Below are 12,684 nucleotides of genomic sequence, written 5' to 3'. Positions count from 1 at the left end.
GATGATGCTGAAGCAGAGGGAAGAATGTGACTGGAATCATCCCACTCTCCTCAATGTTCTGAGGGTGACAGGGACTGACATCTTAAAGAAGATTGAAGGGACACATTGGGAACCCTTTGGCGACAATGTCAGAGACAGATAGACAAACGCTATGGAAGAGGAGCGACAGATTAACAGTTCGAAGTGGTGAGGGGTTCCTGCTACTGTGGTGAATCCAATAACCTCTGAATTACCTGTTTTTTCCCCAAAATGAGATGACTGACATGGAAAAACCTGCTGAGAAATGGAGCTGTTACAACCCCCAAGGCACAGTATAACCTTTTGCTTCCAAATAATTTATTGTGAAAGGAATGTGGTTTAGGAATGTGGTTTAGAAATGTATTTTATAGAATATCTCTGAAATAAACCCTTTTTTTTTTATTACATGTAAATGAAATTTAATTAATTACAGAAAATACAAATAATATCAGTTATTTACAGCCAAGTCTGTAAATACTATATAAGAGGCATTCTAAAGGTTTTATCTACCTGAATATTATTAATTAAATACCTAATAATTAAATTAATTAATTAGAAAATGAATGTTCACATTTTCCTAGAAAACAACACAAGTAATGTAAAATAACAGAAATGCACATTCTAGTCCCTGAAATACTTAAAACATTAATTTAAGGCCATTCAAAAGACCTGTATATGAACACAGACCTTCAGAAGGAATTTTCAGAGTCTCCAATGAGATCTGGGCAACTAAATTGTGGTTTAAAGTATCAAGAGGCATCAAAAACCAAAATGTCCCTGACTGTCACTGGGACGGGAGCCCCCGATGTGCATGGAACAGGGAGGGGAGAACATTGCCCTTGAGGGAGTCAATGGTTAGCCAAGGGTTATCCCACTCCTGGGAGACTCAACAGTAGGCCAAGAGTTATCCCACCCCTGAGGAACTCAGTAAGAGTTGACCAAGGGTTATTCCACACTTGGGAGCTCAGTAACACTTGCACAAGAGTTATCCCACTCCAAACTCCTGGTTGGTCAAGAGTTATCCCCCTCTTAAGGGATTCAGGTAAGAGCTGGCCAAGGATTGTCCCACCCCTGAGGGACAAGGTTATCCAGCTTTGAGGGGGACCAATGGTTGGCCCAAGGTTACCCAGGTGTGTGTTCCTGCAGCTGGAGAATGGACAGCCCCCACAAAGCACAGAGGGGAAGCCCTCCTTTCCAAAAGCAGCTGCAATCAAGATGGGCTGGTTTCTCCATGGTCATCTCCCAGATGGAGATTTAACTTCTCCACACCATCCTGCAGCCCAGCACACTTGTTCGTGACGAGCAGCCCAGGCCAGCTGCAGAGTGGCTCAGGTTTAGGTGGGGAAAACAGGTTGTTCCTTCTCCTGGCCTCCCTCCCAGCTGCCAAACCCATGGTATGAAGGCACCAGGACTTCACTGGAATATCCCACGAAGAAGTTCCACAACGAGGAGGAAGATTTGCAAAGTCAGCCAGATGCCTGGGTGCTGACCACACTCAGCTCCTGCAGATAAGACGCCCAGATTGAGTCACTCTGACATCTTCAGAGAAGATGTGAAGATTATTCCAAACCTGGAGTCACTTCAGCCTCCTTCAGGTGAGACTCAACACCAAACTGATCTTTCAGATCTCTTACACAAAGAGTTGAACATGGTAATATCAACACCAGGGAAAATGTGAACTCGGCAGAAAACATGGATCGAGACTGAGCTGTGCTCCGGCTTCACATCTGACCCAGCCAAGAACTTCCGTCGTGGATCTTGCACAGAGGAGGTGTCATGACAATTCCTCACATGGCACTACAATGCTGTGTTCTGGAATTTAAAGCTGAGAAGAAACAGACTCTTAAAATTAAGCACCAAAGCAGGTGACTCTTGCCCCAGGCTAAAACCTCAAAGTTCTCCTGGCACAACACCAGCTTCTCAGAGCTTCTTGTTGGGCCAAACCCGGCCACGTTCCCCAACCCTGGCACCCTTCTGCTGGGCTTCCAACAGGAGAATTCTCTCTTCCAGGAAGCCTGCAGTCATTCCCTGCTTCCTTTCCTGGACCTCTTCCTCAGTTTACGGCTTCCTGATCCACTCTGAGAACATCAGCTGCTCCCAGAGGCTGTTGTGGGACTCCTGAACCACCACTGACAGCGTTTTCTGCCTCTTTGATTTCTCCAGGTGGTGGAGGAACCACAGCACAGCTCGGATCAAACCTGTGGACTCCCCTCCCAAACCCCCACCTTGAGCTCCTCCAAATCTCTCCCTCCTGTTCTTGGAGCAAGGATGAGCCACTGGGGAACCAATTGGCTTCTCAGGGAGAAGATGGTACCTGGGCCCATGGATGGGTATGAATCACACCTTTGCAGCCCATCGTGTTCCCACAGCTGGAATCATCCTAGGCCAGATCAGTTTGTGGCTGACTGCAGCCAGTAGCAGGTGCTTAACCAACATCCTGATCCATATTCACCTGCCCTCCCACCACTGCACACAGCAAAACTGGTGCCATCTCCTTCGCCTAACACAGGTCAAGGTCTCCTGCACCTGGAGATGATCCCGAAGGAACCTTAGAAGCAGCAACTTAATTACATTGGTTGGTCCAAGGGTTGCAACAACTCCCATCTAGAGGAAGGTGTCCCTGTTCATGGCAGGGGGTTGGAATTGGATGATCTTTAAGGTCCCTTCCAATCCAAACCATTCCATTATTCAATGATTCCAAGTCTCTGACCTGGGCTCTTATTTCTCATTGTTCAGCTGGAGGATCCAGACCTCCACCATACCAGATATAGGCTTGTGCCTCCAGGTAAGAGTCAAGAGCGTCATCTGAGCTGGGGCACCTGCCCTGATCCATCCCCACCACTGATCTGCTCCCTCAAAACACAGGGACGGACAGGAGAACAACCCCCTCTCCCACCCTGCCCAGAGCAGCTCCCAAAGCAGCAACACAACGACATCATGAATATTCTCTGCAATTTATTGGGAATAGCAACATCCTAAGGAAGGAGGGCAGCCAACAGAGAAGGGTGGGAGGTGGGGACAGTACATCTGGGGAGTGCATTGCACTGTGTCATGGAACCTGAGCACTGAAGGACAAGTTTGTTCTCCTTAGGAATAGTCCAGGTGTGTGTGAGGTGTGCCAGGTGTCACTGAGAGACGGGACTAGTGGAATGGAAGCTGGAGCTCCAGGGAAGATGTGCTGGCAGCACACCTGGGGCTCCAAGTAAGCAAAGCTGCCCAGAATCTCCACCCTGGGCCAGCTCACCCCTCTAGCCGTCCCTAAGGTGTCCCCTCCCCAAGGGCCGAGTCCCGCCTGCCCCACACCCACCCTGACCACAAAGGCCTGCAAAGGGAATAGCAGGATGGAGACACACAGAAGCACCCCAGGGACACAGAACAGGAGGAGAGAGGAGGAAAGAGGAGTTTTATACACATTTGCCACAAGAAATGTACAACACAGCAAGGAAGGCAGAGCAGCCCCTCCTGCCAGGCAGCTCCCGGTGCCGGAACACCCATGGCATCCCCACCAAACCGCCGGGTGGGACCAGAATCTGGGACAAGTTGGGTGGGAGGGACACAGTTCGTCCCATTGCAAGACACCAGAGCTGGGCTTCAGGAGGCTGGGCTGCTGTCAGAAGAGAGAGGAGGTGCTTCTTTCCTTGTCAACCTTCGGGACTCAGAATCTCACTCCCGAAGATTTGACCGAGGTGGTGGTGACGCATCTCCGCACGGAGGAGGATCCCCCGCCAGAGCCGCACATCCTTCCGCTTCCAGAGGAGAAGCCGCCAGCGTACATTCCTCCCCCCATCCCACAGCTGCCGCCCATGCTGCCTCCTCCAAAGCTGCTGCCTCCTCCGCACATGCCGCCTCCTCCCATTCCTCCTCCCATGCCGCTGCCGCCTCCGAATCCTCCTCCCATGCCGCTGCCTCCGAATCCTCCTCCCATGCCGCTGCCTCCGAATCCTCCTCCCATGCCTCCTCTGACTCCAGAGACAGTCGTCCTGCCCACCACAGCTGGAAGAGAAGCAGAGATTACCCACCTGTTGCCCAAAAGTACAAGTTCTACCACTTCTGAAGGACCCCAGGGCGGATACTTACAGACATTGACGTTGGACATGGTGTCGTTGCACAGCCTGTGAAGGAAATTGGACATTTTAATTACCCAATAAAAGAGAGGTTGTAAAAACTTTAAACTGTGTTTTGACTGTCAAACCATTTTCCTGATTCCCCCTCCTAAACCACTTTGGAATCACTAAAATATTGGAGGAGGGAAGGGGTTGGCAATTCCCCTTTACAGTGAAGTTTCTCCAGATCTGAGGTTCATTAAAACCTCACCAGTCACAGAGATGGGGCAGCAGCTTTACCATCTCTAGGGGGCCACTTATGGGTCCTGACCCCCAGAATACCCCCACAAAGTATCAATCACAACATCCACCTGTTAGCCCAAAGAATTGGTTTGGGATTACAGTCAATATTCCAGGTGTAGTTCACAGCACCCAATGAGAGCTCAGTTGTTTACCTGTTCTCCTCCCCCTCCAGCAGCTTCCTGTACATGGCAATCTCAACATCCAGTGCAATCTTGACGTTCAGCAGCTCCTGGTACTCCTTCAGCAGGCGAGCCAGTTCCTCCTTGTCCTTCTGCAGGGCACTCTCCAGCTCTTCCAGCTTCAACCTAGCATCTTTGAGAGCCATCTCCCCCCTCTCCTCGGCCTCAGCAATGGCTGCCTGCAGCTGCTGGTTCTGGGGAGCAAAACAGGAGCTTTCTCAGACCTCATTTTGTCCCTAATGACCAGTCCTCAGACCCCCAAGAGGAGAAATCAGGAGACAAACAAACATCTGCATGAAGTGAACTTGGTGTGACAGAAGGTTTCTGCCCCACTCATGGTCTTTTGTGATGTAACCAGCTGTCATCTTCCCCTGAGACACCAACCAGCCCCTTCCTTTCTTCATATCCTTGATCTCATCTCCGAGGCATCAACCAATCCCTACCTGCTTCTTCACATTCTCAATCTCAGCCCGCAGCCTCTGAATGTTCCTGGTCAGCTCCTGGATCTCAATCTTGGTGTTGCGGAGGTTGTCCCCATGCCGGCCGGCCGTGCTCTGGAGCTGCTCGTACTGATGGCACCAAAACAGAACAACCCATCAGTGACACATTCCTGGTGCCTCTAGGAGCTTTGTCCCCAGTTTCAAGGCTCGGGTGACACTACGAGGACCCACTGCACTGACAATGGATGCCCAGCTCAATGTTCAAGGTGGCTCTGGGACTCAGTCATGGGGTTTGAGCTTGGTGACACTAAAATCATCTCTTGGCTTCTGAAAAGCCACTCGGGCTGGAATTTTCTCATTAAGGTGCATTTTGGGCCATTTTTATGGAGATGTTTTGATGCCTTAAGTTTTAGCGTTCATACTATCCACACTCTGTACTGCATTGGCACATAACTCTGAACTTAATATAAAGTGTTAGCAAGTTCACTCTGAACTTTATATAAAATGTTAGCAAGTTCTCCTCACAGTTTACTAAGAAAAAAGAATCTTTTCCCAGCCCAAGAACCAAGCTTCAGGCCCAAAAAGTATAAACAACAGTGAATTGAGGAGAGCAGTCTGAAAGGATGGGACTGCATAACCTGGAGCTGGAATTGGACAATTAACCTCAATATGTAAATAAAAGTGTGAAATCTCGTGACCTATCATCCATCTTGGGTCCATCTGGTCCTCTGCCAGGTCCTTGTACTGCTCAAGGTGTATCGTTTGAAGGCCTTTTTAATAAATACCTACTTTATTCTTTTAACACTGTCTGGCCTCTGTTCCAGGCAGCCTCCCAAGGCATCAGTTTGTGCCACGCACCTTCGTGAGTTTGAACGCATTGGGAACGGTGAGTCAGATCCCTCAAAAGCACTTCAATCCCTCTGGACCTTCCTTGCACCACAAGCTCCAGCCCCGTTAGCTTGAAAAGGTGTCTCACCCAGACATAAATTATTGTAAAGCACCCAGCCACACCCAGGAGTCTCGACTGCTCCCTGACTCACCTGGCTCTGGTACCAGGCCTCGGCCTCAGCCCGGCTGCTCTGGGCAATCTGCTCGTACTGGCGCCGAACCTCCTCGATGATGCTGTCCAGGTCCAGGTGCCGGTTGTTGTCCATGGACACCACCACGGACAGGTCCCGGCTGATCGTCTGCATCTGAGACAGCTCCTGCAACCAACACATGAGTCAGAGGCACCATCTCAAGCCTAAATCCACCCAGACACCCTGTCTAACCTCAGTGTTTTTAGCCACCATACACCTGATAAAAATTTCAGCGCCCCTGGAGAAGAGAGAGCTCCTACCTCCTCGTAGATGCACCTCAGGAAGTTGATTTCATCTGTCAGAGCTCCCACCCTGGCTTCCAGCTCGACTTTGGTCATATAGGCACTGTCCACGTCCTAAAGGAAACATCCCACAGAAAATAATTTTTTTCCTCTTGGGAATCCTTCAGGCTTGTGTGAATCACTGTCTGTGCTGAGGGTTTGGTGTTATTCACTGGGACATCATTATGTTTATATATAATTCAGTAACCATATATGTAAATAATTTTAAATAAATAATGTTATGGTGTCCTCCAATTATGCAAATTAAGTATAAGGGGTTCCGGATATCAGCTGGGAAATCTTAAAAACTCCACAATTCCCATTCAAGCACAGGTAAAGCGAAATATTGAGAGATTATTTTGTGGTGCCTGTGACTCACCTTCTTCAGCACCACGAACTCGTTCTCGGCTGTCGTGCGCCGGTTGATCTCTTCTTCATACCTATGGAGAGGAAAAGTGCAAATTGTATTCCTGGACTTTCCTGCCTAAGGCCATTAGAAACAAAGCAAAAGGGGAAAAATGCCTAAATTAAAATATTTAGACTGAAAAACTATCTCTGCTATCACCATAAAAAACAGTTGGGGAAAATTAAAGTGACCAAAAGGCTGCTTGAGCTGCTCGTAGCTCCACACTCACTTGGTTTTGTAATCCTCAACATACTGCTGCATGTTCTGCAGCTCCGATTCCAGCTGGCCCCGCTGTGCCAGGATTGAGTCCAGCTGCCTCCGCAGGTTCTGGATGTAATTCTCAAAGATCACATCCAGGTTCTTCCTCGGCCCTGTTGGTCCTTGCTGCTGGAGCAGCTCCCACTTGGTGGAGAGCACCTTGTTCTGCTGCTCCAGGAATCGGACCTACAGCCAAGACACAGAGGACCCAACCATCACACAGGAACAGCTCCCAGCAAAACATCTCTTGCATCACTCAGAAAGTTTTGCATGGTGAGCAGAGAACCAATTAACTCTGGCTTTTTCACTTTCTGTTGGTGCCTAAGGTGCAAAATCAGGAAAATAAGGAAATTTCTAATATTTTTCTGCTCAAAAAAGGAGTTTTTACACATTGCCCTTACTCCAAGTCCATCCCCATCATAAGCAGTGTAGAAATCTGATCTCCAGTCTAGATTTAAAAGCCTGGAAACAGAAAAATATATAAATTAATACTTAAGTGGAAGGTTGTTTGGGCAGAGAGTGGTGGAGGAGGAAGAATCTGTGCCTGAAACTTGCGGAGGTTGAAGGCGTTGAACCTGCTTGAGAGCATAACCTCAGAGTAGAGCTTGGTGCAACAGGACAGATGAAAGCCCTGGAGACATTGCTTTGATCTTGTGTGGAGGAGAGATTCCCATCTCTTCCCTTAATGAAAAGGCTCTGCTCAAGCTTCTCTGTGTGCTGGGATTTCGCTTCAGCAGGACATTTCTGCGCAATTGGAAAGTTCCTCCTAATTCCAGCCTTATCAGGCACAATCCCACCCTCTCACCTTGTCGATGAAGGAGGCAAACTGGTTGTTCAGGGTCTTGATCTGCTCCTTCTCCTGGTTTTTAACTTGCTGGATCTGGGGATCAATCTCCACGTGGACCGGACGCAGGAGGGTCGTGTCAATCTGCACTGGCTGGATCCCAGGGCCACCTCTCCCAGGGCCACCCATGCCAAAGCCTGGGCCACCAAAGCCACCCATTCCTCCACCACCCATTCCGCTACCAAAGCCACCCATTCCACCACCAAAGCCACCCATTCCTCCTCCACCCCCCATTCCACCTCCACCCATTCCTCCAAAGCCACACATTCCTCCTCCTCCTCCACCCATTCCGCCCCCAAAACTGCCAAGACCCCCGTAGCTCCCGCCAAAGCCGCCCATCCTGCCGCCGTACCCGCCACCGTAGCACCCGCCCATGGACATCCTGGCGCTGCCCCCCATGTTGTGGAGGCTCCTGCTGCCAAAGCCCCCGCACCGTCCTCCACCTCCGAATCCCCTGGACACGGAGTACGAGCTGTAGCTGCTCCTGCTCCGGCTGCCGCCTCCAAAGCCACCACCGATTGCAGAGCAGGAGCTAAAGCCCCTCCTGCTCCCCCCTCCAAAGCTCCTGCAGACAGACTGACGAGACATGGCTGGTTATCCTCAAAAGAGCCAAGAGTGGAGAAGCTGAGGAGCTCAATGGGATTGTGGGTGAGGAGGTGGGTGGAAGAAGGGAAGTCAGTCCCTCTGTCTGGAGGGCAGCAGAGGCTCCCTTTTATGTGTTTTTGGAGGTGGGCTGGGTCTGCATGGGCGTGAAGGAGGAGACAGGTCCTGTCTTCATCAGTGTGGCGTGGCTAAAGATTTCCATCTCCAATTTGCCAAACATTGACCCGACCCAGAAACACACCCTCTAATGCAGAAGAAAAGGCAAAAAAGATACAAGTGGGGCTCCCAGCACTCCGTGACTAGGGAATCCTACACCTTGTGGAGCAGCAAGATCCTCCCTGGGATACACCAGGCTTTTTTTTTTCCACCTTTAATCCACTGGGGCTTTTTCCCTGCTTGTGTTTATCTTTAAATCTCTCACTCCAAAACCCCATTGCAGGCAAGCACTGCAGTTCATGCCAAATTGTAGCATGACTTTCACAATTCCCAAAACACACCTAAGTTACACCCTCAGCCTTCTTTTTACTTGGAAAATTGCCTTTGGCTTGGAGAATTGAATTTCTCAATCTACAGCCAGGGCTCAGCAAATTGCATTTTGATGAGGCTCTGCACCTTTTTGATAAATAAAACCTCACCGGTGATGAGACACTGGTGCTGGCACTGGAAATTCATTTATTGTTGGACTAAAGCATGTTCCACTGTCTTCATGCCAAGATAATCTCAGCACTGGTGAGGAAATACCCTATCTGGGAAACCTGTGTAGGATTTTCTGAAAGCTTCAGGACCATGAGGAGACACCAGGCAGTGGCTGCCATGGTGGGATGTGCAGGAAGATGGAGGGACAGCCCCGGGAACGCAGTGGGAGGAGGGATCCCAAACCTTGCTGTCCACATCACATGCCCTGGAACAATTTAAATGCAATTAATAGAGCTCAACTCATTTATAGAGATGTGAAAATCTGGAGAGCACAGGGCTTGGAGGAATTACCATTTTTTTCAGCTGTTTACCTTATTTTGATGTTTATATGCAAATATATTTTTGGCAGATGTAGTTTTTAGAAAGGCAGGAGTTGTTGGAATTCTCCAGTTCTGATCCCCAACTGAGGATGGATTCAGACTATAATCTGTCACAGAATTCCAGAATGGTTTGGGTTAAAAAGGACCTTAAAGCCCATCTCATTCCACTGCCTGCCATGGGCCAGGACACCTTCCACTATCCCAGGTGTCTCCAAGCCCCATCCACCTTGGCCTCGGACATTTGCAGGGAGTGGGCATGCACCACCCTTCACAGAATCATGGAATGATTCAGACTGACTCTGTAAGTCATTTAATCCAAAAATCCATCACAGAGCCACCCTTTTGCCTTGCTTATCAAAGAGCAATTAGTCTCATTTTCTTTTTTAATAAAAAAATATATTTCTTTATTACTTTTCAACACTTTAAAGCCACCTAGGCCATACTGAAGTCCAAACCCACAGGTCTGGAGGCACCTAACTGTGTTGGCAGCCATCTGGTGCAGGCCTCGGAATTCTCACAGGAAGTGTGTTAATTAAAAGCTTCTGGAAAATCCACACCAGCAACTTCTGGTATCATCAGATGTTTAAATATCTCTAAAAATATCACCCAGACACCCATTTCCAAAAGTGCCTTGGGACCCGGACATGCAGCTAAACTGGCATTTCCACTGGAAAACATGACATTCCCAGTGTTTATCCCACCTCCAGGACCTGTGTGGGTCTGGGAGGACTCAAGGAGGTGGATTGGGAAGGATAGAAAAGGCTAAGAAAAATCATGGAATCACAGAATTGTTAAGATTGGAAAAGACCTTCAAGATCAAGTCCTACTTTGGAAAAAAAAAATAATAATATCAAAATCTCACTGTGAGAGCAAAGGAAGGGAGGGGTTAGGAGTTGGACAGAAGTTTTTATAGGCAATAAGACAAAAAATAGACAAGAAATCAATACACAGACAATAAAAATGGGGGCTGAGGCACTGTCCTCCAACAGCCCAGGCAAGACCCACCTCCCTCAGTGTTATCAAACCTCTGGTTACGTTTTCCTGGGGGATTTTTGTTGGGATTTTTTTCTCCTTCCGTGGGCGGGAAGACACAATCTGAAAGTTCTCCTGTTCCCAGGGGAGGAGAGTTCCCGAGTCAGCAAACGGCAGAGCCTGGAGCGCCCATGGAGAGATAACGCAGGGCGTTGAGTCACGGCCATGACTTCAGCCAAGCTTAGGAAATCGAACTGGGATTTGGGTATCGATATCACCTCCCAGCTCAAACATGATGGGCAGAGCTGGAATGGCTTGGGTGGGAAAGGAGTGGAAAGATCATCCCATCCTACCCCTGCTATGGGCAGGGACACCTTCCAGTAGACCACACTGCTCCAAGCCCCATCCAACCTGGACCTGGGCATTTCCAGGGATGCAGCAGCCACAGCTTTTCCAGAAAATCCATTCCAGGACCTCACCACCTTCACAGGGAGGAATTCTTTCCTGATATCCCATCTAATCCTGCTCTCTTCCAGCTGGAAGCCATCACCCCTTAGCCCATCATTTCAGGCCCTTTCCAAGTCCCTCTACAGCTCTCATGGAGCCCACAGTGAAGGAAAATGAGCTTCAGAGGTCACTTCCCACCCAAACTGTTCCACGATGCTGTGAAAATAAACAGGCCTTGAATAACTGAGAGGAAACCATGAAATCACAGAATCATGGAATGGTTTGGGCTGGAAAGGACCTTGAAGTTCATCTTGGTCCACCCCCTGCCATGGGCAGAGACAAACCCTGATTAATCCAATCTTATTTTCAGAGCATGGAAAACATTGTCTCTCCTCCAGTCAGGGGCGGGAATTATATTACTTCTGTGTCTGGCCTGGGATAATTTTTCCCTAATTGCTGGTGTGATCCCAGGAATAAAAAGGGAGGGATTTGTGAGTATGTTTGTTTTAGCAACAGCCTTTGTGCTCCTGGAGAAGCCCTTTGTCTCTCCTCAGGCAGGAGTCACTGCTGGAAGCGAGTTTGGGTTGGGGTGACTCCGAGGGAAGTCAATGCCTTTTCATTCAACACCACTTCAGGTCACTTTTACAACTCCCTGAATGCTTAACCATCGCTCAAACCATGTCCCCACCCAAGCAGTGACAAGCCCATGCTGGCAGCATTGTGACATTCCATTGTGACATTCTGCCTGTCACTGCTGGTACTGGATGTCTTCAGCCTTTACCAGCCCAGAATGGAGCAGGGGAGAAATGGGATGAGTCACCCCAAGCACAGCCTGTGGTTGGCCAGGGATATGATTCAAGGGCTCCTGAGCAAGAGATCAAACCACAGCAGGAGTTTGGGGATCGAAATTTATCCAAACACTCTGCTTTTGAGGAGAGGTGGGGTTTGATGGAGTAGCGAGGGAAGATCTTGCTCTTCCCATGGTCTCAATTACCCTTTGGAGATACCTTAAGAGCAATTCATGTATCCTTGGTGAGTCCAGACAGTAAGAAAAGCTGCAGGGCTGGCTCCAAAATAATGGATACCAAGGAATTAGCTCCAAATTATTTGGGAGGGTGATGTCCACTCTTCCTTCTCCCACACGAACCATGGTAGGATGCTCCTAAAGCACTTGGAGTTGTGAGAGGTTTCCTGAGAGCTCCAGCAGTGGCACCGCAGTCCTGGAGCCACCTTGTAAGACAGGGTGGGCAGGTGTGTGGTCAGGCACAGTGGCCAGGGAGAGGTGGGATAGCTGGGCAACATCCAAATTGGCTAACTCCAGCATGGAAAGGGCTTAGGAAGAAAAGGAGGAAGGGAAGAGTCTCCTAAAATCCAGAGAATCTGAAAGTCTGCTCAGATCTGGTGGGGACAATGGTGGAACAACAATCTCTGCCACGTCTGGAGATCCTGCAGGACACATAGGAGGATCCAGGGGCTGCCTCTTTCTCTCTGCTAGGAGTGGGGTCATTCCCAGGGCTATCAACAAAGACACCCCCAACTGTGTCACTGTCACTCTGCATCCAGCGTCCCTTCAGCCTCCCCGGTGAGACCCTCCTTATTCTGCAAAACTCACAAACTCTCCATATTTTTGGAGACAGAGACAGGTGAGAGGAGACCCAGTTGCCCCTTCACCTGAGTTCCTTTAAATTCAGATTTCAAAGGGCAGGAGAAAGTCAGGAAATGTTTCCAGATCTCATCAGAAGATGAGACTTGTTACAACATGAAACTCTTTGGTCGGAGAGAAAACCACACCAGG

At 49.1% G+C, this 12,684-nt stretch overlaps 1 protein-coding gene across 2 annotated transcripts; it reads right to left on the bottom strand.

Annotated features, from left to right (window-relative positions):
• Positions 1 to 2,958: 2,958 nt before the first annotated feature.
• Positions 2,959 to 8,556, bottom strand: LOC121468018 (keratin, type II cytoskeletal 6C). 2 transcript variants are annotated; one of them, XM_030259224.4, is made up of 9 exons: positions 7,813 to 8,556; positions 6,979 to 7,193; positions 6,723 to 6,783; positions 6,323 to 6,418; positions 6,024 to 6,188; positions 4,987 to 5,112; positions 4,517 to 4,737; positions 4,096 to 4,130; positions 2,959 to 4,011 (listed from the first exon to the last, which is right to left on the bottom strand). In XM_030259224.4, exons 1-9 carry the CDS (start codon positions 8,437 to 8,439, stop codon positions 3,674 to 3,676), a joined length of 1,884 nt encoding a protein of 627 aa, XP_030115084.4. In that variant the 5' UTR covers positions 8,440 to 8,556; the 3' UTR covers positions 2,959 to 3,673. The 2 variants fall into 2 exon arrangements, with proteins under 2 accessions (XP_030115084.4, XP_072775811.1); XM_072919710.1 differs by lacking the exons at positions 2,959 to 4,011; positions 4,096 to 4,130 and having other exon boundaries at positions 4,513 to 4,737.
• Between the last annotated feature and the right edge of the window lie 4,128 nt (positions 8,557 to 12,684).

This window comes from Taeniopygia guttata, chromosome 29 (genome assembly GCF_048771995.1).
Source record: "Taeniopygia guttata chromosome 29, bTaeGut7.mat, whole genome shotgun sequence".
Classification (NCBI taxonomy): domain Eukaryota; kingdom Metazoa; phylum Chordata; class Aves; order Passeriformes; family Estrildidae; genus Taeniopygia; species Taeniopygia guttata.
Note: the sequence above shows the minus strand (reverse complement) of the source record. Positions and strands in the feature narration are given on the sequence as shown.